General features: G+C 63.4%; 2 protein-coding genes across 3 annotated transcripts; one reads left to right on the plus strand and one right to left on the minus strand.

The window, feature by feature from the left end:
• The first annotated feature begins 128 nt into the window (after positions 1 to 128).
• On the plus strand, positions 129 to 4,332 carry ISYNA1 (inositol-3-phosphate synthase 1). 2 transcript variants are annotated; one of them, XM_029216746.1, is made up of 11 exons: positions 130 to 317; positions 424 to 552; positions 703 to 864; positions 1,236 to 1,368; positions 1,461 to 1,654; positions 1,849 to 1,998; positions 2,081 to 2,296; positions 2,409 to 2,573; positions 2,678 to 2,791; positions 2,865 to 3,082; positions 3,208 to 3,514. In XM_029216746.1, exons 2-11 carry the CDS (start codon positions 433 to 435, stop codon positions 3,407 to 3,409), a joined length of 1,674 nt encoding a protein of 557 aa, XP_029072579.1. In that variant the 5' UTR covers positions 130 to 317; positions 424 to 432; the 3' UTR covers positions 3,410 to 3,514. The 2 variants fall into 2 exon arrangements, with proteins under 2 accessions (XP_029072577.1, XP_029072579.1); XM_029216744.1 differs by having other exon boundaries at positions 129 to 317; positions 2,865 to 4,332.
• Positions 3,756 to 21,084, minus strand: SSBP4 (single stranded DNA binding protein 4). The gene is given in 18 exon segments (XM_029216747.1): positions 3,756 to 4,111; positions 4,366 to 4,463; positions 4,466 to 4,589; positions 4,736 to 4,764; positions 5,154 to 5,232; positions 5,311 to 5,381; positions 5,465 to 5,519; positions 5,620 to 5,655; positions 5,755 to 5,800; positions 6,130 to 6,197; positions 6,282 to 6,349; positions 6,509 to 6,578; positions 6,664 to 6,723; positions 7,458 to 7,547; positions 10,946 to 11,030; positions 11,116 to 11,177; positions 11,548 to 11,620; positions 19,719 to 21,084. Coding segments are annotated over 18 exon segments (1,203 nt in total). The 5' UTR covers positions 19,778 to 21,084; the 3' UTR covers positions 3,756 to 4,081.
• Between the last annotated feature and the right edge of the window lie 1,816 nt (positions 21,085 to 22,900).

The following is a 22,900-nucleotide window of genomic DNA, read 5'->3' on the forward strand; positions in this document are numbered from 1 at the left end:
TGGGGATAAGCGGCCGCGGGCCCTAAGTTAATCACGCGCGCCGAGCTAGGGCCGGGGCGGCGGGGGGTGGGGGTGGGAGGTGGCTGCGGCCCACGTGATTGCCGGGCCGGGGACCAGATAGCCGCGGAAGCTCCGGGCAAAAGGGCCTCGAACCCGAGCCCCACAGCCGGTGCGCGCCCTCCCCCCCGCGAGCGCCCCTCCTCCCCTGCGCGGGCGGAGCGAGGGGCGGGGCGGGGGTGGGGCCGCGGCTCTTTTCTCTGGAGTTCGCGCGCCCGGAGCCCTAGCTGTCCCCCGCTGTGCCAGCCGACTCCGCGCCGGTGAGTGCCGCCCCAGGAGGGGTGCAGGCTCCCCGGGGACCGAAGTCGGCTTGGCTCGGCCGGTTCTCGGGTCCCCTCTGACCTCCTGGCAACCCCGCGCCCCCAGCTCGTCGCGATGGAGGCCGCAACTGAGTTCGTGGTCGAGAGCCCCGACGTGGTCTACAGCCCCGAGGCCATCGAGGCGCAGTATGAGTACCGGACGACGTGCGTCAGCCGCGAGGGCGGCGTCCTCAAGGTAAGCGAGGGACCGACCGGGCGGGCCATGGGACTGGGAGAACCAGGGAGCCGGGAGGGAGCGGGAGCTGCCCAACTTCTGCGACTCGCGCCGTGCAGTGAGGCGGGAGGGGCCTGCGGCCCCGCGGCTCACCGAGCTGCCCGCCCTCAGGTGCACCCCACGTCCACGCGCTTCACCTTCCGGACCGCCCGGCAGGTGCCCCGGCTCGGGGTCATGCTCGTCGGCTGGGGCGGGAACAACGGCTCCACGCTGACCGCTGCCGTGCTGGCCAACCGACTGCGCCTGTCCTGGCCCACGCGCACCGGCCGCAAGGTGGGGGGTCGGGCGAGGCTCGGTCGGAGAGAAGGCTTCGCAGGAATCCATGCGGAGGGGGAGGGGCTCGACGGAGGAGTGGGCCCGCAGTGGGCAGGGTTTCTGGCTGTGGGCTGACTCCGGGGAGGGGCTTCCGCGGGTGGGCGGGGGGAACTCCTCAGGGGTCTTGCGGGGGCGGAGCCTAAGGTGTGGGAGGGCTTCGGGGTGGGACCTCAGGAGCGGAGCGGCTTCCGCCCCGGCTTGGAGCGCCATGGGGAGGTGCCCCAAAGTAGGGCGGGGCTTGAGGGTGCCGATAGGGGTCCTGGCCAGCTCGTGGCCCACGCCACGCCCACTCTTCACTCAGCCCCCTCTGCCCACCCCCCCCAACCCAGGAGGCCAACTACTACGGCTCGCTGACGCAGGCGGGCACTGTTAGCCTGGGTCTGGACGCCGAGGGCCAGGAGGTGTTCGTGCCCTTCAGCTCGCTGCTGCCCATGGTGGCACCCGACGACCTCGTGTTCGACGGTGGGCGGGGCCCTGGGTCGGGGGTGGTGTGGGAGGCGAGGCCTAGAGGGGCCCAGGATTGGGGCCGGGCCGAGCTTGAGGGTCCCCCCCAGGCTGGGACATATCGTCGCTGAACCTGGCGGAGGCGATGCGGCGCGCGCAGGTACTGGATTGGGGGCTGCAGGAGCAACTGTGGCCGCACATGGAGGCCCTGCGCCCGCGGCCCTCCGTCTACATCCCCGAGTTCATCGCAGCTAACCAGAGCGCGCGCGCCGACAACGTAATCCCGGGCACGCGCGCGCAGCAGGTGCAGTCCCACCCCGCGTCCATTACCCCTGCCACTTGTCCTCCCTCCCCACCACCTGTTACCCCTCTTTTGTCCCCATGCTTCCATCCCGAGGGTCCAGGTCCCACTTTGCACTTGGGGAACTGAGTGGCCCAGGCCTCCAGAGGTCGGGGGAGCCTGTACAACCTCCTCCCCCTCCATCCCCCCGCCCCCAGCTGGAGCAGATCCGTAGGGACATCCGCGACTTCCGGTCCAGCGCCGGGCTGGACAAAGTCATCGTGCTGTGGACAGCGAACACGGAGCGCTTCTGTGAAGTGGTCCCGGGCCTCAATGACACCGCTGAGAACCTGCTGCGCACCATCCAGGTGAGCGCGCCCAAGGGGTGGGGTAGGCTCAGGGCCAGCCCCCAAGGACTCCTCTGTGCTGACTGCTCACTTCTGCCCGCAGCTGGGCCTGGAAGTGTCGCCCTCCACCCTCTTTGCCGTGGCCAGCATCTTGGAGGGCTGCGCCTTCCTCAATGGGTCCCCACAGAACACGCTGGTGCCTGGTGCCCTCGAGCTTGCATGGCAGCGCCGTGTCTTTGTGGGTGGAGACGACTTCAAGTCGGGGCAGACCAAGGTCAAGTCCGTGCTCGTGGACTTCCTTATTGGCTCTGGCCTCAAGGTGTGTGGGCCTGGGGGGCTGCTCAGCTCGTTATGGGGGAGGCGTGGACCCCGAGGAGTGGGCTTGTGTGCTGCGGGGCCTGCAGCTGCCGCGGGTCTCCTTGCCCCCGCAGACCATGTCCATCGTGAGCTACAACCACCTGGGCAACAACGACGGGCAGAACCTGTCGGCGCCGCCACAGTTCCGCTCCAAGGAGGTGTCGAAGAGCAGCGTGGTGGACGACATGGTGCACAGCAACCCAGTGCTCTACTCGCCGGGCGAAGAGCCCGACCACTGCGTGCGTGGGGCGCAGGCGGGGCAAGGGGTAGGGGTGGGGCGGGGTAGGTTGGTGCTCCCCACAGAGAAGGGCAGGGACCCGTGTGACCTCGTGCCGCCCCCCAGGTGGTCATCAAGTACGTGCCATACGTGGGTGACAGCAAGCGTGCCCTGGATGAGTACACATCGGAGCTGATGCTGGGCGGTACCAACACGCTGGTGCTGCACAACACGTGCGAGGTGTGGGGCAAGAGGGGGCAGGAGTGGGGCTGCCCACCAGCCCGGCCCACCTCCTGACCCGCTGGCCCCACAGGACTCACTCCTGGCCGCGCCCATCATGCTGGACCTGGCCCTGCTGACTGAACTGTGCCAGCGTGTGAGCTTCTGCACGGACATCGACCCGGAGCCGCAGAGCTTCCACCCGGTGCTGTCGCTGCTTGGCTTCCTCTTCAAGGCGCCGCTTGCGCCACCGGGCAGCCCAGTGGTCAACGCGCTCTTCCGCCAGCGCAGCTGCATCGAGAATATCCTCAGGTGTGCCCCGACCTTGGGGATCCCCACCTATGGCCCAGATGTCCACTGGCGGGGCTGTGCACAGGGCCTAGGGACTGCAGGGCAGTCTTGGGGTCTGGCCCCGCTGAGCCGTGACCATCTCTCAGGGCCTGCGTGGGGCTCCCGCCGCAGAACCACATGCTTCTGGAGCACAAGATGGAGCGCCCTGGCCTCAAGCAAGTTGGGCATGTGGCCACCGCCTGCCCCGTGCCTTGCAAGAAAGGATCAGCGCCAACTGCCCCCAATGGCTGTACTGGTGACGCCTATGGGCACTCACAGGCTGAGGCACCCCAGATGCCCACCACCTAAGGCCATGGCCATACAGCTCCCCTGTAACTCCTGCCCCCATTGCTCCTCAGCACGCAACCCTTCCAGGCCCCCTTCTGACAGACAATAAAGCCAGTGCCACTATGAGCCACACCTGTGGATTCTTGGTGCCTGCGACCTAACCCTAACGGCCCCCAATACCAGCCACATCTCCCTTTCCACCAGCTGGACTTCTACCTGCCCTTCCAAACTGCTGTCCCAACTCTCAGGGGCTTTCCAGAACCCCCGGGGGGAGGGGACTCTGCCTAACCACAACCCTTGAAGGTTAGGCTAAGCAGGCTGTGGCTGTAAGCCAAAGTGAAGAAACCCGAGAACAGATGCCAAAAACCAAAATCGAGTTATGTTTATTGTTGGGGCCCACCCCTGCTCTCCAGGGGAAAGGAAATCCCCCAAGGAGCCCCCTGGACAAAACAGAAATGGCGGGAAGGGCCCATACAGGAAAGAACGTCTCTGAGGTCCTTGCGTTTTTTATAAAATGAATGAGTCCTTCGCGCGGGGTCTCCCAGCCATCCAAGCCTTGACCGGGAGTCCAGTTGCCCGCGGTGTGACCTCAGACCCTCACCCTGCAGACCACCCGAGCCCCTGGACCTTGGCCCCGGGCAGGGGCGCTGGGCAGAAGCCGAGGTCGGCAGTGGGCAAGGGGCTGCGGCCCCATCACACGCTCATGGTCATCCCGGGGGAGTACTGCGGAAAGACGAGGGGGTGGCGCGCGGGGGCCGGCTCAGTTCCGGCCTAGGCTGGGACCCGCCCCCGGGGGGAAGGGGGAACAGGGCGGGGTGGACGTGGGATGGAAAGGGACCAGGTGTTGATGCGTGGGGAGGCCGCCCTGGGCCGCGGGTCCCAGGGTTGGGGTGGGATGTGGGCGGGGCGGGGCGATAGGGCGGGCCTGGGGAGGGGAAGGCGGGAGGAAGGGAAGGGTGCCGCGGCCGCCCCCCCACCTGGCCCGCCGCGGTCACGGTCTTGCTCTGGCCCCCCGGCCGCCCCGCCGGGGTCTGCCCGCCAGGCCCCTCCGGCCCGACGCCGCCGCGGGGGGGGAGTCGACGCAGTCGCTTACGCTTTCGCTCGGGAACGGGTGCAGGAAGGTCCCGGCGGCCGCCATCTCGCCGTCGTCCCGCGGGGTGCCCGGGGTGTTGCTCAGGCCGGCCACGGCGCCGGGGGAGCTCTGGGGGCGGCCGCGGTCAGAGCGGAACACCCCGCCCCGCGGGCCAGGCCCCAACCGCCGCGCGGCCCAACCAGGACTAGGCCTCTCCACGAGGGCCGACCCCGCAGCCCCGCCCCCCGCCCCCCGCCGGAGCGCGGCCCCCTCACCTTCGGCAACCCGTCCAGATCGCCCGAGCCTGTGGACCGACAGACGGCGGTGACGCGGCTCAGACGCGCCAAGCCGGCTCCACCGACCTCTTCCCGAACTTCCCCGGCGGCCGCGCCCCCTCCCTCGGCCCAGCCCACTGGGGCACCGCCGGGGGTCCCAGGCGGAGGGCCCAGATCTGGGGTGGTGGGCCAGTGCCGGCGGCCGGGCGTCCTCCCGGTTTAGTTACTGGACCCTCCCCGCAGCGCTGCCAGCCCCAGTCACTGAGCCCAGAGAAGCTCGGGGCGCGCCCCCAACGCCGGCTAAGCACAGAGGCGGAGGGGCTGAAGGGGGCCGCCAGGGGGCGCACGAGGCTCGCGAAGCAGCTGGGCGGGGGCGTGTGTGTGGGTGTCCGTGTGTCCCGGGACTCCGCCCACTCACCCAGGGATCCGTTTACATGGTGAGGCTCCATCGCACTCATGGCGGCCATGGGGGCCTCCGGACCAGGGCCAAGCGGGAACTGCAGGCAGAGGAGAAGCTTGGGCCTCGGGCCACCACCTCTCCGCCCCCACCCCGACCCCCGCAAGCCCCAGCTCACATTAGCCCTGCCGGCGCCTGGCCCGATGGGGTTCATGATGGTGTACATGTTCTCGCTGGAGTTGGTGGAGTCTGAGGCAGCACGTGAGGGGGTGGGGTGTGAGAGGGCCTCACCCAAACACACCCCTCCCTATGCCCCGCCCAGGCTGTAGTACCTCCAGGGCTGGGCATGATGGGTGTTCCAGGGGGCCCACCTCCTCCTGGGGGTCCCTGCATACAGAGGGAGACACAGAAGGTGAGAAAAGCCCTCCAACTGCCACCCCACAACCGCTGCCCCCAGGTCGGGTGTCCCAGCTTCGGCATCACTCACCGTGTAGCTGCCAGGGGAGGAGGAGGAGTAGGGGATCTGGGGAGATGGGCAACTGTGAGCAGTCCGCCCACTCTACCAACTCGCACACTCCTAATCCCCCCCCCACACACACACCAACGCCATCCCGACACTCACCGAGTTGCCACTGGGGCTGGCCCATGGGCCACGCACTCCGGGTCCCCTAGAACAGACAGTGGTGGACCCTGGGTCTAAGCCAGGCAGTACACAGCCCCCCAGCACACACTCCCTGACACCCCCAGCCTGCCCCACGTGCCCTCAGAGCAGCAGATGTTGGCCGAGAAATAACCAAGCACAGATGCCAGGCCAGCCTTCAAATCCCAACCCCATCCATCACTCACTGGTCTTTGAGCCTGAGTTTCCCCACCCAGCAGTGGCGTAAACAGTATCGGGGCTGTTGTGCGGCTTCGGGGTCTGCCCCAGCACACCCAGCCCATGAAGCTGGGTGGTGACCCGCATGGGCACACTCCCGGGGGTTCCTGAGGGCCTTACATGTTCATGGTGGGCAAACCCGGGCCAGCAAGAGAGTTGGGTGGGGGCCGCATGCCACTTCCGTAGCTCTGTGAAGGTAAAGGGGCCGTGAGAGGGCAAGCCGAGAGAGGGCAGCCCCTGAAGCTGCCCTGTCGCCTGGGCCCAGCCCTTACCTGGGGCCCAACGCTGGTCATGCCCCGTGGAGGCGTCACCCTCTGCATCGGGCCCATGCTCGAATGACCTGGGGGCAGAAGGAAGAGGGCTCAGGCCGCGGCCGTTCCCCGGTGTGGACAGGCGCTGTGCTGGTGGTTGGGGGTGTTCCTGCACGGTGGGCGGCGGGGAACTGGCTGTGGGATCCTGACGAGAGGCGGGGGACAGCAGCGGGAGCTTCCCTACTCACCCTGAGCACGTGGGGAGGGGTCCATGGCGCCAGGGAGGAGGGGCTGGGAACCGGGTAGGCCCACGGGAGGCTGCGGAGGGGGAGTGGCAGCACTGAGTGTGGGTGCCCCCACCCCGGCCCAATTCCTGACCCCCCTCCCCTCATCCGTCTCTCACCTGACTCGGCATCCGCAGGGTGGGCCGAGGGCCCCCTGGGAACCGCGGTGACATGAAGGGCTGGAAGAGGTGGGCCGGGGATCAGCACCTCCCCCCACCTACTCAGCCCCCAAAGCTACCCGCTTCCTGCCGCACCCGGGCCCCCAGCCTGGATACTCCCCCTCCTCCAAGACCAGCCTGCAGACCTCAGCCAGCCGCGCCGGGGGCGTGGGAGCGCAGTGGGACGGGCCCAAGAGCCAGGGGGAGGGGTGTGCGTGCTCGAGGGGGCGGGGCACCACAGGTCCTTACCGGAACCTGAGGCCCCATCATGGGGGCGTTGGGGTTGCGGGCGGGAGGCTGGGAGCCGGGGGGGCCCTAGGAGGACAGAACCAGGTGGGTTGGGAGGAGCGAGGTTGGGAGGAGCGAGGTCACCCGAAGTTCCACGGTTTCCTGTGGCTCTGCTGAGCCTGGCCAGGGAGGGGAGGGGACACCGTGGAGGCAGGAGAGTGGGCCAACTAGCCCCATCTGCGGGACGTGGCGGGGGTGAGGTGGACCCAAAGGGGGAGGTCATGGGCAGGACCCGTGGTTCGGCGAGCCAAGCTGTGCGGCCCCAGGCGGCCCGACACACACAGGCGCAGGCCTAGTGCAGAGACCCCGCCCCCTCCCGCAGCGGGGCCCAGGCCAGATGGCCCCTCCCTCACCAGCACTATCGAGGCCCGCAGCGGCATACCCACCCCGTCATTGCCCCTGCCTGTCACCCTCCCACACAAGCCCACCCAGGGTCAGGAGACAGGGAGCCCCAGCCCCAGCTATACCTGGAAGAAGCCGGGTGCCATGGGGCCTGATGCCATTGCATCATTGGGAGCCATGCTCCCCATCACCGGGCTGGGGGCCGCTGCAGCGCTCTGCAGGGGTGGGGGAGATGGCAAGAGCCAAGTCAGGTCACTTCCTGTCCAAGTGTTTCCTTCTCTCCTCAAGCAGCTGGCCCCACGGAACAAGGAACCCAAGCCATCCAACTACTCAGGCACGGGAGAATTTGCGGGGGGGGGGGGGGGGGGGGGGGGGGGGGGGGGGGGAGGAGGCGGCTCTAGGTGAGGGAAGAGCTGCGGCCCCTGTCCCCACCCTGGCTCAGCAACCAGATGTGCTGGGTGGCCCTCGGCAAGGGCTCTGCCTCCTTGGTGAACCCGTGACCCTGGAGGTGATCAGGGCCCAGCCTGGCTGAGCCCACAGCTCAGGTGATCAGGGACCTCAGCCCCCTATGTCCCCACCCTGAGGATTCCGGGGGTCTGAAAATGCCATCCACCCAGGACTCCAGTGCGTGCCACATCCTTCTAGCACAGGCTTGTTGTTTTGGTCTGAACCTAACTTCAGATGGGTGGGGGCACAGTCCCCCACTCCCAGCCCAAGCCAAGCAGCCCTGATTCCTCCTGCCTGGCAATGCAGCTTAGCTGGGCCCCCAAGACACCTCAAATCAACATACAAAAAAATCAATAGACAGCTTCAAGATGAACCTCCCTCCCAGAGGGCTCCTCCTTGGAGCTACTGTACAGACCATTCCCCCTCCTCCTCCTCCAGGAAGGAGGGGAAGGAAGAGCAGAGCACTGCAGTGGGGTCTCCAGGCCCCCAACCTCTCCTCAGATGGAGGAGGGGAGAAGACCGGGTGCATGAGAGGGGAGTTCCCATGTCTGCCAAGGGTGGAGATGCTGGTGGCAGGCCCAGAGTTGGCAGGGGGACAGGCTGACAGGCCACTTCCTCTGGTCGGTTCCAAGTCCCAGGCTTGTCTGCCTTTGGGGCCCACAGAGCAGGGGGAAAGGGGGAGATAGAGGCCTAGTCTTTAGGGCAGAGGAGACACATCGAAAGGAGAGGGAAGGGGGAAGACGCTGCAGGCACTGAGTACAGCACTTCTCTTAAGGCCCCTTGGCTCTTGTGGCTGTATCATCTGCCCTCCCCCTCTGCCTCCAGGCCCCAAAAGGAAGAGGCCGATCTGTCTGGGTCACTGCTGTCCCTGCAGCTGGCACAAGCCAGCACACAGGGGCACTCAGGAATTTGTGGAACTGCAGCCACTTGGGTTCCGAAGAGTTAAGCACTTAGCCCATGGTCACACAGTGCATCCTGCCCTACAGAAGTGGGGAAAGGGGCCCCTCGTCTGGGTCGGAGCAGGGCCCCTGGAGTCACACCCTTCCCTTTGTGGACTGACACCTGCCCCCTTCTTGCTCCTTCTCAAAGGTCAGCCTCTAATGGATTTCTACCCAGGCCCAAGTTGGGAGGGTACCAGTGCGAGCACTCGCAGGGCCCAGCACAAATCTTTGAAAACCCAAGTGACCCCGGGGATGGAGGGGGACGAAGCTCTAAGCCCCTCTCCAAAATGCTGGGTCACCCCTGCCCTCCACCTCACCCTCTCCCACAAACACAACACGATGGCTTAGAGCAGCTACTCTCGCTGGCGCCGGCCTCAGTGGCTGGAGGGAAACAGCTCTGAGCCCTGGGTCTGTCCACCCCTCCCCAACCCTTACGGAGGGCAGGAGCGCAGCCCCCCTTTTGAGCCGCAGCAGGCGCCAGAGCATTTCCTGGTTGGGGAGGGTGGTGGTGCGGGTGGCTGCCGCTCCAGACCGTGAGGTGTGGGGGCGGGGAGAAGATGGGGCTCCCCAACTCTAGGCCTTGAAGGGTTAATCCAGGGTTGGGGGGTGGGGGGTAGGGCCCACCCTCCCGGTCGGGTGACCTGAGCTGGACCCCCCAAGTCAATCAACCACCCCCAGAGGCGCCAGCCTGGCCTACGTTGCCATAACAACAGGCTGGGCGCGCTCGCGTTTCCTGGAGACGCCGAGGTTGGCCCCCAGCCGGGAGGCTCTGACTGAGCCCCCTCAGGGGGCGGAGGGCGGGAGGAGGGAGCCCCGACTGCGAGGGAGAGGCGGCAGGACGCCCCTTCACCGCACCTCCAGTAAGTGCGGAGGTGGGGCAGAACGTGTAGCTGGCTTCAGTCTGCTGACACAGGGACCCTGTCACCCCAGGGACGGGGCGCCACCCCCCTCCCCTGACGCGCCCTGCTGCCATGGTAACCAGCAGCGCGCCCCAGGAAGCGCGCTCATTCCGCTGGGAGACCGCGCTCTCCCCTCCCCGGAGGCGCCAGGCTCGGGGCGGGGACGAAGGCAGGCGCGGAGAGGGGAGGGCTGCGCAGCCCGGGAGGGGAAACAGAGCTCAAGGGGCCCAGGAGAGGCAAAGGGAGGAGCTGGGGGCTACATTGGGGAGAGAGAGCTGGGCCCACGCGGAGTCACGCACGCACACAGCTACACACACTTCTGTTACCCCAGTTCTGGCGGGACCACAACATGAATAGTGGGACCTGATGGGGGTGAACAGCAGCGACCTCGGCTCCCATAAATGCGCATACAGCGTGCATGGGGCGTCTTCAGGGATATGGTGAACCCCAGCCTTCTCGGGCTGCACCCTGGCCCTGCAGAGGCCTGCACGCCTCCACAGGGGGGCCTCTCTGTTGGCGAGGCCGTGCGTGGTGTGGGACCCAGACTAACCGCAGAGGGCGGGGAACAGCCAGGCCCTGAGGGGCACAGCAGAGCAGAGGGCTCAGGATATGAAGGCGCCCACTGCAGGAAGAGTGGTTGCAAGGGAGGGGGGAGGGCAGGGGGAACCTCTCTCAGGGGCCAGGTGGCCAATCCCCACAGGCCAGGGTGAAGAAGTTAAAGGCAGGGGGCTACCATCTCCCCATGACAACAAGGTGCCGCCCGCACCCTCACGTTACCCACCCACCTCTCGGGACAGGCCTCTGACCCCCACTCAACTTGTATGAAACTGAGGCCAAAGACGTGAAGTCAGCAGCCCCAGTCGCAGAGCAAGGTTGGGAGATCTGCCAAGTGCTCGGCCTCTCCTGCTCCAGGGTGCACAGGCAGTTAGCCGTCCCCCAGCACCCCTGCCTGGGCCCCCACCCCAGAAGGCTTGGAAAGGCTGGGGTGGGAGGGGACAAGCAGTGGTGGCCACCTGTCCGGCCCCACATACACGGAGCTAGGGAGGCAGGAGCTGTGGTACTGTCTACCTGGTTCCACATGGGGTTCACGTGAGGGGGAGCAAAGGAGGGGCTGGCCTCGGGAGGGTGTGGGGCTCATGGGGACCGTCAGGAGTTGGGTGCAGTGGGGGACAGAGGAACCCCACAGAAGCCATGATCTCGGGTCAAACCTCACAGCCTGGCCCACTAGCCCACCTGAGCCAGCTTCCGGCCATGCAGCCCCCCAAGGCCACAGGACCCTGCCCACACCCGTGAGCCCTGGTCCCAGCCCCTGGGGCGGGGACTCACGTAGTCCTGGAAGGCCTTGGCTTCACTCGAGTGCTCGCACGCCTCTCTGCGGTCGGGCGCTGCACAGTACAAGTCCCAGAACACGCTGTGGGCGGCAGGGGGGGACGATGGTTTCCCCACGCCCCCCCCCAGCCCCCCCCATGTCCCACCCACACCAGCCTTGCGCGCACCACCACCAGGAATGCAGGAAGCCCGGGGGCTCCCCCAGCGTAATGTTCTTCTCCCATCGGATCTGCAGGGGAGAGGGAAGGAAGGTGAGGGCTAACGGCCTGGCCCTGTCTGACCCCTTCCCCTCCCAAGAGGCAGCCCCAACCCAAGCCCGGGGCCCAGGAAACACCGGGGCAGGAAACCAGCAGATCAGAGCAAGGGAGCCAGGAGGGGGACAGCTTGGTGAGGACAGGGACAGAGGGGCGGGAGGCAGATCCTCAGATGGATGGGCAGATACCAGGATGCCAGCCCCGCCGCTCCGCAGCCCTCAGTTCCCAGGGCACAACCCAACCCCACCACGGAGACCTGATAAAAATGGGTTAGGGAGGACCCCAGGATGTGGGTGCCAAGGAAGGGGCTGGCTGTGGGGGCCCTGCCTGGCCAGGCCAGCTTACCTCGGACAGAAAGGTCTGGGCTGACTTCTGGGCACCAACGTGCAGCAGGTACTCATACACGTACAGCGCCAACCTGCAGGCGGGAGGGGTGGGGGCCGGCTCAGGCTCTCAGGAGGTCCAGGCAGACCCAAAGCTCTGCCCGGAGGGTCCCTGGGAGGGGTTTTAAGGTGCGGCACCTGCCCTCTGGTGGGAAGGTGGAGAAGGGCAGGGGCCCACAGTGAGCCCCTCATTGTACCTACCACCTACTACCAGCCTCACTCACCTCCCTCTGCTGGTCTCCCCCTCGCCCCACCTCCCCCACCCCTCAGAAGAGATGGCCTCCTCACCAGTTGCTCAGCCTGGCCAACTCCTACACATCCATCAACACACAGCCTGCAGGCCCCTCCTCTAGGCAGCACTCCTAGCAGTCCCCAGCCCCCCACCTCCAGGCCAAATTCTGCTCAGTTCAACACCCCCCTGATGGACCAAGTCCTGGCCCCATCCTGCCAATGCTGAGACCTTATAGCAGCCTTGGCCCCAGGGAGTTCCTCTCCTTGGAGAAATGGCTCCTGGGCTTCACTCTAGTTTGTGCTCTGGGTGGGGTCTCCCAGCAGGCACCCTGGGCCATGTGGCCAGGGCCCAGCGCCTAACTCACTCCCAGCCTCACCTGCCAAGGAAGAAAAGGGGCTCTCTGACCCGAGGTCTTCCTCCTCCAGGTTTCCCTAGACCCCATCCTTTTCCTCAGGATCAGTTCCCATCCACCAGTGGTGGCTATGACATATCCATACCAGCCCCCCAAGGGGGAGTCTGGGGAAATGGGAGGTAGGGCCAGCAGTGCCACTCAGCTGCCACGGCACCGCCCTGTCCAAATGCCCACAGTGCCCAGTACCCCTGGACACACCAACTCGGCCACTGCCCACCCCAAGAGCACAGGCCACGCTCCAACCAGCAACACCATCCATTGGCCCACACAGGGAGGCCGGACCATCCACATTGCCTTCCAGGCCTTTCCATCCTTGGCCTCCACCACACCCCAATCCGTCTTCCACACCCGCCAGCAGAGGGACAATTCCCCACCCGCTAGGGTCACCCATTCCCCAGCCCCCACTCTACCAGTACCGGCCCCTCCGGGCACCTCCAGGGTCTTCCTACTACCCAGCCAGGCCCCAGGTGGACCGAGGGGAGTCTGGATCTGAGACCGGGGGCTCCCCAAGGGCCAGCCTGAGGCTGCTCCGGTGAAAGCTGTAGGCCCTTCCAGATGCCTCCCCGCTCAGCTGGCCTCCCTCCCCTGGCTGATGGCCCCATCCTGAAATAACCTTGCTTTGACTCATGCTCCTGCTTTCTCTCACCCTTCCCAGCCAGGCTGCTCAATCCTCACATCCCAGCCCCCTCTGCAGAGCACCCCCACCCCCAGTTCCAGCTCAGACCTCACCAAGGCAGTTCTAGCCCTTCTGTCCCAGGCCCCACCCCAAGGCTTCTGCCCTTGCCCTGGACCCTCTTTTCCTTCCTTCATCCATCCATCCGTCCTTTCAGTCATTCATTCAACAAACATTCACCTCCTTGAGCAGTGAACACAACAGACCCCTGTCTCCCTGGAGGCTACCTGCTCACGGGGAGAGACGGAGGAGCAAAAATACAAAGGAGGAGGTAAGTCATCTGGTGGGGTGGAAGGTAGTGTGTGCTACAGGAGTACAAGGGGGGACATTAGGGAGTCCGGGTGGGCAGCTGAACCAGGGCAAGGTATGTCCAGAGCTCACATTACACCACGCGAGCTGTGACAGCCACCGGAGGGACAGAAACAGGTCACAGAGGGGTAGGATTTGTGGGGCTCACATAGTTCTGAGCATGGGTCTCCCCCAAGACTGGCCAAGGTTCCTGCCTCATCATCACACCCCTCTCAGCAGCGCCTCCAGCCCGGGCGCCCCCAGGTTGCAACATCGCACCGCGGCAGCATCCACCCTTCTCCAGCCCAGTAGTCTTCCTCACCCCCCAGCCTCCAGGCTTACCTGTCCAACTCACTCCTGGGACCCCCCACTCCCTTTCTAGAGGTTTCCTGAGCCTTCACGAGTGGACTGCATCTACCAGGCCTGAGTCCATCAGTGAAGAAATGAACATGAAAAGTCAATGGGGCCGGAGGAGACCTGAGCAGCCCCAGCCTGCTCACCAACCGACCCTCCAGGCAAATAGGTTTGAAGAGATCCAGCTGGCCCCCTGCCACCTTGGGGAACGGTGCAGGGAATGAGGTCCCCAGAGACAGGGAGCAAGACAGAGAGGGGGGATCCAGGTAGGCTGCCCAGAAGGGAAGCGCAGCAGGGCAGGGGGAGCACATGGGGGGCTGCAGTCTGGCCCCACCTCCACCAAGAGCAGAAGCCTCTCCTCAGGGTTCAGGGAGCCTCCTGAAGAACATGTTGGCTCCCACTAAGGCCACCAAGGGCTCTATGCTGCCAGCCCATCGGGTCCCTCTCCATCACCTCTCACCCTCCACTGGCCAGGGGTGGCATCGGACCCAGGATGCAGGTCCCGGAGCCCACCACTGCCTGCTCTCCTCCCTCCTCCGGCCCTGCCCCAGCTCTCCTCTCTTCTCCCTGGGTGGCCTCCCCTCCTGCTTTGATGTTGATGACTGACGTGGTGCAGCTGCCCACAGGGTTCCTCCAGCCTGGCCTTCCCCGTGAACTCAGGGTCTGCCGTCCACTTGACATCTTAAAGGCCCAGCCCCACCCCAGCTTCTTCCTCTCCTTCCCCTCCTGTTCCCTGACCTGGGTGGTCTTGACTCACATAGGTGTGGCGCAAGTGTGAAGATCCACCTAGCTGTCCCCCAGAGATCACTACATTTATTGAATTTAGGGGAAAAACTTAAGGAAAAAGCACTCTCTCTCCTGATTCTGAGCCTTCTCCCTGCCTTCCTCAGCACACACTTGGTCCAGGCCACCACTATCACTTACCTGGATTTCAACAGGGCCCCTCTAGGGGCTGCTTCCTCCCCTCCCCACCAGCACTCCTCACTCAGACCCTTCAGTGCCTCCCATACACGTTGGCCACTCTCTACCTCTCCACCCCAGGGCCTTTGCACAGGCCATTTCCCTGCCTGAGACGCTTCTGCTAGAGACCCTCATGGCTCCAAAGTCACGGGGCAGAGGCTTCCCTATCACTTCTAACGGCAGCCCTGCTCCATTCTCCACCTGCCCCCCATCATATTTATCTCCATTTGACACAAGGCCCTCTGCTTACTGCCTGCAGCCCCCACTGGATATAGCTTTGGGAGGGCGGGGACCTCGTCTCACTCCTGAGCTTACACAGCGCTGGGCATCCTGGGCCCCCAGACACCCCAATGAATGAACCAACCAACCCTGAACCCCCTCGCTCCCGGGATGTCCAGTAGGCACTATGAAGGTCAGCACTTACTTACTATTCTGATGTTAAGAATTTGGGGTTTTATCCCAAGAGCAAAGAGAAGCCAGAGAAGGTTTTCAGTTTTGCTTGATTTCTCTTATATGCTGGTACTTTAATTTTTATCAAGATCAAGTCTCAGAGAACTGTGAGCAGCTTTCTTTGTTTTCATTGAAAACTTTTGAAGCCTGGACATCTGGTCAGGTTGTTTCAGGACCTCCAGGGCCCACCACTCAGGGAGGGCTTATGGCTTGCAGGTCACTGTCTAGGCCCTGAGATGGGTTGTGGGAAAGGGCCTGGGCTCTGGATCCAAATCCTGGCCCCACCCCAGCCCTGGTCAGCAAATGACCTGCAGAATGAAGAGCCCACCCATCAGAGGGGCTCCCGATGCAAGAGGGCAGGAGATGGGAGGGAGTGTGGGGTGCACCGGGGGCCCTCGCTCCAGAAGGAACGGTGACCTGGAGGATACAGGGTGCCCAGACCTGGAGTGCTCATGGGGAGAAGCTGCAGCTTGCACACGGAAGTGGTGACAGAATGGGGTACTGGAGCCTCCTGGACTAAAACACAGCAGTACTACCTTCATCATCAAGAATTACCATAATAACCAAGAATTAAGGTAAGAGGTGCTCCCTGCCAGGCTCCCCCTCCCCTTTAAAGCCCCTGGAGGCACATACTGCTGGGGGCTGGGAGAAGCCCTCTCTACTCAAGGCCTTGTGTCACTCCCTCACCCCCATCTAATCCATCACCAGGTCCCACCGATGCCCCTAAGGGACTCTCCAGCCTACACATTTCCTCCCTCCCCTCTGCCACCCTCATGGCCAGGCCTTCAGCTCTTAAGAGCCAGGGTGGTGGCCACCCTCCTCACCGGCCTCCTGGCAGCCTCCACATTTGCCCCTTACAGCCTTTCTCCTACCCAGCAGCCAAAGTAACCGCCCCCACTAACAAATTCCATCCCAGCATTTGCCCCCCAGATACTGCCTCAAGACCTTCCCAGAAAGCTCCCCTGTGTCCACGGGCTCTGCTCAGCCTCCAGGACTCAGTTTGGGGGCTCCTTTCTCAAGAACCTCTTACCCATGCACCCCCCTCCAACAAGGATGCCCATGGGCATGGGCACCTGGAAGCCCAGCTAGGGATGGGACAGACACATGGTGAGTCCCTTGCCTGCTGGGATAATGAACAAACTACCTGAGGTGATGTGCCCATATCAGAACTAACCCTGGGGACTTTCCTGGTGGTCCAGTGATAGAGAATACGCCTTCCAATGCAGGGGACGCGGGTTCCGTCCTTGGTCAGGGAACTAAGATCCCACATGCTGCTGGGCAACTAGGCACGTGTGCCACAACTACTGAGCTCACGCGCCTCAACGAGAGCCCGCGTGCTGCAACCTACAGAGCCCACACGCCCTGGAGCCCACGCGCCACAATTACAGAGAGAAAACCCGCTGCCACAACTAAAGAGAAGCCCGCGTGCCGCAACAAAATAATCTGCATGCCTCAACGAAGATCCCGTGTGCCACAACTAAGACCTGACGCAGTCAAAAATAAATAAGTACTAAATAAATCTTAAAAAAAAACAAAAACAAAACTAATCCTGGGAGAAAAACACAAGACGCCCAGTGACATTGACAGTGACCATCACTTACGGAACTATTCTCAACCCACGTGGCAGCACTTAAAGTGTTCAAGGATGTACACACACGATGCAAACATTTAGATCTCTCCCCTCAACTTAGGACAGCACAGCCTCTGGGGCTGGAAGGGGGAAGGGATGCAAAGGGGACACAGGGGCCTTCAACTGTCCCTGTCACCTTCATCTTATTTAAAGAGACCTGAAACCAGTGACCGAATGCAAGCGCTAGTTAGTTCTGGGTAGGAAGTGATCTCGGGGTTTCCCTGTAGGTTGGAGTGTTCATCATTTACACAAGGAGAGGCTGTGTCTTCCTGCAGGCAGCCCACTCAGACCCCAGCCTCCCTCTCGCCCACCCTGCCATCCCTTCCTTGTATTCCCTGGACCCAGCAGTCACCACGGTTTGCTGTGAGCCCCCAAGAGCAGGGACCCACCATCTGTGCACCAAGCAGGCACTAAGTCCATTTCTGGGACAGGCTAGCCCACACCTAGTGCTGAGATGGGGAGCCAGAGGGGGCTCAGGACAGGGGCCCAAGAAGGAAAAAGAGGAAGGGCAGGAGGAGTCAGGAGGGTGAGATCAGGGAGGAAAAAACAGTCCTGGAGAGTCGAGCAGTGGAACCCCCTTCACCCCATTTCACGGAGGAGGAAACCAAGGCCCAGAGACAGGAAGTGGCGTGATTGGTGAATGCCTGTGAGGGGTGCTCTATCTGCAGCCTCTCCCCCAGTCCTCGTCAGAATCCTGCAAGGCCGGCTGTCCGTGTTTCAGAGGGGAAACTGAGGCTCAGAGCAACCAGCCTGCCTCTCTAGTGTATCAGTCCCAAGCATCTGAGAGCTCTCCTGTGCCCCAGAACCTGAGTCTTCAGCAGGGTCCTTCCTCTCCAGGGCCTGGCATCCCCGTCAGTGAAGTGGATGCCACCATCTGGTGTTTTCCAAACTTTCTTTAGCGGCAGAACCTCGCCTCCAAGCCAACGCTGCCACAGGACCCTCTCGACAAGAAATGGATGAGCGCAGGATGGCTCTGGCCAAGAAGTCAGATAACCCCTTCTTCTTCCCCTAGCCAAGAGCCGAGGCCCGGTTCAAAGACTCAAAATCTCTCCTGGACTGTCTAGTGGGATTGAAACGCACTCCAAACACCATGACCCCAGCTCAAACCTATTTCCTCCCTTCGCTTATCTCCACGGCCACCCCCTAAGCTGCCACCATTAGCTCTCTCCCAGATAACTGTGCCTGCCTCCCCCAGGTCTCCTGGCCCTCTACCCTCACGCGACCCCCAGTAAGCCCCACTCCACAAAGGAGCTGGAGTGTACTTTGGAACACAAGCCCCTCTGGCCCACACAGCACATCCCCACCCTGGGCACCAGCCCCAGCTCTTTGGCCTGGCCTCGCCCTAGGGCCTTTGCACTTGCTGTGCCCTCAGCCATCAGCTCTTCCTCCAGGTCTCTGCACACCTGACACACCTCCTCACAGTTCACTACCGCCCACTTTCCCATTTTGCTTTTCTCAGAGCATAGCTCCAGATCCTTCCATCGGCTTGCTGAGTAACTCACTTGCCTCCTAGCTAGGATGTGGGCTTCTTCAGGGCCAGGGCCTGGCTTCCCAACCACTACACCCCAAGACCCAGCCCAGCACATGTCTGAACAAGTGAACGATTCCCACTGGGGGAGTGGTAGCCCCCAGAGCCCAGAAGCCAGGGTACAAGGATGGCTGGAGATGTGCCAAGATCCCCAGGAGTGGGGTGGCTACACCCCCCCTGCTTCCAACCTGGGCAGGAGCCAGGTGCCAGTTTCAAAAAGTCTTCCTGCTTAATGGTGCTTGGAAATGGACCCCAACCTCATAACTGTGCAGACAAGAGAGGTCTGGAAGGGCAATCATCTGTCTAGCATCTCCTGGCCAGAAGAATCTCTTCTCCAAAATGACCCCGAGGCTGGGTACAGAATGGACACTCATCCTTGGGTTGGGGGGAGAGGCGGTGTCCCAATGTCAGTCCAGGAAGAAAAGACAGGAGACAGCCCATATTCAGGGCTCCTTTTCACTGCCCTGACGTTCAAGTCCTCACTCCCGCTCTGGCCCTCAAAGAGAGTCATCATGGGACCTCTCCCCAATAACTCAGCCTCCTAACTGCTCCAGCAGCTGGTTTCCCGCCCTAGGTGGCTTGACTTCTAGGATCCTGCAAATCAGCCATTGGCCATCAGACATCAGAAGCCTTCTCTTTTCCCTGGCACTTTAACAATATCGCAAACTGTTGGGTGCCCTTGCTGTGCGACAGTCACACGTCCTAGCACCTTTCAAACACTCCCCAAACCTAAGAGACAGCACTGTTATTATGTCTGCATTTCTCAGGATAGGAAAATAAGCCTAAGAGGGAGTGCTCCCTCACCCAAAGCCACAGGGCAGGTAAGTGGCAGGGCCAGGAAACAAGCACAACAGCTCAGCTTCCTCCCCACCCCAAGAAGCTCTGAGCGCCCTCCGCCCCTCACTGCAGAGTCTGGGAGTTAGGAACCTGCCCCTCTACCAGCCTGAGACCATCTGCTACCCACGGCCCAGCGCCATGCCCAGAACAAGTGGGGGCCCCAGGACTGTGATCCTGCAGCTTCCCCAAGGGCCCCACCCAGCTGCCCCAGGCCCGGCTGGACAGGTGGCCTTTCAGGGGTGGAGCCGGCGCCCCTCAAGCCCATCTCGCGTCTCTCAAGCTTTCGGTAAGCAGCGGGGGAGGGGGGAGGCGCCCAGAGCGGCCAGTCTCGCCTGTCCGGGAAACTTCCCCAGAGGATGGGGGAAGCGGCACGAATGGCGACTCCGCGCGCACACGCGTTCGCAACCTCCCACACCCAAGGCTTAACCGTCGGGAAGGTCTCGCGACCCTCTAGTCCCGCTCGAATCTCGCGCGCCCCCGCAATCTCGCCCCCCTCGGGTCTCCGGGGTCCCTTCTACTCTCACGACCTCTCGAATCTCGCGCGTCCCCTCAAATCTCGCGACCCCTTAAGCCCCTCACGCCCCTTGGGTCTAGCGAGCTCCCCAGTAGCTCGCGACCCTCCAGCCCCTCCGGTCTCGCGCGCCCCTTAAATCTCGCTCCTGCCCCGCACCCACGTGCCCCACGCGGTGCCCGCCGGCGTTAGGGCCACGGAAGCGGCGCGGCCACCGAGCCCCGCCCCCGTAACCACGGTCCCGGACCACCGACTCACTTCTCTCGTGCCTGGCTGTCGGAGGGCACGGCCGAGCCCTTGCCCCCCTTGGCGTACATGCTGCTCCGTGCCGCCGCCGGGGCCCCACACCTGTCAGGCGGCGCCGCGGGCCGCGCTCCCGGTCGCCATAGCTACCCCGCGCCCCGGGCCTCACCGCCCCGAGCCCCGCGCGGGCATCGCGGGCATCGTCCGCGCGGGGGAGCTCCAGACGGCTGAGACGGCGGCGGCGGCAGCTCCAGCTTTGGCTCCGGCCGCGGGTTTTATTTTCTTCCTCTCTTCCCTCAGCGCGGGCTGTTCCGGGAAGCGCGCGCCCCCTCCTCCCGCCGCGCGCGCCCCCGCCCGCCGCCTCCCCGTCGCCCGCGGGCGCCGCTCTTAAAGGGGCGATGGCGTGAGCGCGGGTGGGTCCTGCCGCCGAGACCGTGGGCCGGGCGCGCACGCGCAGTGCCCGCTGCGGGGGGAGGGGGCGCGGGGATACACATACTCGGTGCGACTGGGGACAGCCACACGGGGACACACAGCGGGACACAGCTGATCACGGCTACACACACACTTTCCAGATACACCCAAATTGTACACCCAAGAACACAGCCACACACTTAGTTGCGGCTACATTCTCCGACACAGGACTGCACACTGAAGTCTCTATAGCTACTGGAACAACTACTGATAGCCCCCTAAAGCTACAGGCAGTTATACTGGGTGTATCGCCCCGCAGAGCTACCCACGCCCAGCACGGGTGGGAACCGCCACACACACAGTATGCCCAGGGATACACTGTCATACACGTAGGTATATACAGCTCAAATAGTGGCTGTTACAGAACATTGAAACACACTCGACGCTCACATACGCACACAGCCGCCCAGAGACAAGCATCGGCACCGCTGTGCCATAGCTTCCAACAGCTGTGGAAAGAGCCCACGCAGCTACTTGCTGTCACCCTGGGGCACACCGTCGCAGCCTCCCGAGGGCTCCACACAGGGACCTGGGGTCTCACCGAACCACAGATGGCTCAGTCACACGCAACACACAGTCACACAACACAGATACATGCAGCACAAAGACACCACACAGACAAGAAGCTCCTGGGGTACCCAGGCCACACCCTGGGAGCTACCCTGCACTGCCCCACAGTCACACTTCCGTGTCAATTGTAGGTGCTGGGTGACTTGACTGACTGGGTCATTCCCGCTGGCTCCGCCTCTCAGCCTGTGCTGCCAGCTGTAAATATTCCAACTTTAATAGCACCTTTGCAGGAGTCAGGGGTGCAGGCAGTGGGCACCCCATTCTCCCTCCTAGGGCCCTTCTTCTCCCCCCAGGAGGTGTGCAGAGGTGGAGGCCGACACCGAGGCAAGGACACCCGCAGGGCAGGGGTGTCTGGGGTGGGGGCGGAGGCCTGTGTGCCAAGGTACCTGTGGGCAGTGTGCGCCGGACGTGCGTGGGCTAGGTGGCGGGAGGCGGTCCAGTTGTGACTCTAGGTCTAGATGCTTCCGTGAACGTTTGCCATAGGTTTTTTTGTTTTTCTTTCTTTTTACGACCACAAGTGTGTGTGTAAACACGCGGTTCCTGTGTGAGTGCACGTGTGCGTCGTTGTGCGTGGGGGGTTGGCAGGCACCCAGTCGCTGTCTGGGCAACTGTCCCTGGCTCTGCGACAGTGGTTATGTGTCCGCGGCGGCCGTGCGGGGCCGAGTGACGCTGCGTCAGGTTTTGTGCACTAGTGTGCGTGCCTCCCCGAATGGGTGGATTGCTGTCTCCCTGGGACGTGTGTGGTGTGGCTGTGCGCTCACATTTCCTGTGTCGTGTGTTATGTGATGATCGGAGCGTCCCTCCCGCTGCCGGCCGACCCCCCATTATGCCTCCAACGGCCTCCTCCCCACCCAGGTCTTCTGCCGGGCGGGAAGTCTTGAACCGCTGCGGTTCCAGACAGGCGAAGAGGAAGGGAAGGGCCAGGCCGGCCCCAGCCCCGCCTCCATCCCGAGGGGCTACGGCCAGGGGGGAGGGGGGACACGCCAACCCTTCCCACTTCCTGTCCAGCAGGTCGTCCCCTCCCCCAACTTCCTCTCCCGCGGACCTCCCGGGCCCCGGGCCGGCGCGGAGGAGGGGCCCGCTCTGCTCACTAATGGGGGCGCGGCAGGCCAGCTTCAGTCGGACGTCGAGATGGGGACTGCCCAATGACCCGGGGGCCACCGGTGAACGTGGGCGTCAAGGACACCCTCATCGTAATACCTGTTCCCATCACCGCTCTCCAACAACTACTCCCGGCCAGGCACAGAGAGGGTGTGACTCACCCAAGCCACACAGTGTACTGGTGACAGCTGTGATTCCCACGGACGCTCCCACCACCACCCCAGGCGCCCCCATTTATCTCCTAATGCTCTGTTGCTCCCCAGAATTCTGTGTGCCCTGGGCGGGCCCATGGCCCTCTCTGAGCTCCGGTTCCTTGAGTCGATGTGAGTCTTCATCCTCCCCACAAATATTTATTGAGTGCCTCCTGTGTGCCGGGCTCTGTGGACCCAGTCGGGACACGTTGCTACTGCTTGTGGAGCAGAGGGTCTGATGGGAAAGGCGGACAGTCAAAAGCTGGCGAACAGTAGGATAATTTCAGGGAGTTCCACGTGATGGGCAGAGGGAGGGGACCCCGGTGAAGAGGACGGGGCGACCGCAGGGGCGGAAGGCGTAGGGAGGGAGGCTGGGAGGCGGAGGCGCCCGTGGCGGGGCTAGCTGCAGAGGGTGTAGCGCGGCCGGCGGGAGAGACTAGCGCGGTTCTCATGGCAACAGGGACGGATCTCCAAAACACTGCCTCGGCGCCGGCGGAAAAGTCGGAGAAGAGCAAGCTCTAGCCCCCATGCGGCGTCCGGGGAGCTGAGCCGCGTGCACAACCAACCAGAACGCACGCCTTGCAAAAACATATATATATATGTATATTTAATAAGGGGAGGGGGTGGATCCGAAAGATCTGGAAGAAGAATGTTCAGATTGTAGTCACGGCAAGTGCAAAGGCCCTGAGGTGGGCACACGATTAAAGTGTTGGAGGCAGAGCGAGGAGGGCGGGGTGAAAGGAGGAAACGGGTCGGGCCATTCCTGGTGGGGACGGGTTGGGCTTTGTTTTAAAAGGAATAGGGAGCCATAGGAAGGTGTGTAGCCGCGAGGGGCGGGATCTACGTCAGGATTTTAAGAAGCTC

Source organism: Monodon monoceros, unplaced genomic scaffold (assembly GCF_005190385.1).
Source record: "Monodon monoceros isolate NGI ecotype Baffin Bay Population unplaced genomic scaffold, NGI_Narwhal_1 Super_Scaffold_12, whole genome shotgun sequence".
NCBI classification, from domain to species: domain Eukaryota; kingdom Metazoa; phylum Chordata; class Mammalia; order Artiodactyla; family Monodontidae; genus Monodon; species Monodon monoceros.

Bases quoted from the DNA above. Each gene is read 5' to 3' on its own strand.
- ISYNA1 (XM_029216744.1), top strand. From the start codon at position 433: ATGGAGGCCGCAACTGAGTTCGTGGTCGAGAGCCCCGACGTGGTCTAC. The intron at 1,655-1,848 runs GTGCAGTCCCAC...CCCCGCCCCCAG, and splicing joins CGGGCACGCGCGCGCAGCAG to CTGGAGCAGATCCGTAGGGA. The intron at 2,297-2,408 runs GTGTGTGGGCCT...TTGCCCCCGCAG, and splicing joins TTATTGGCTCTGGCCTCAAG to ACCATGTCCATCGTGAGCTA.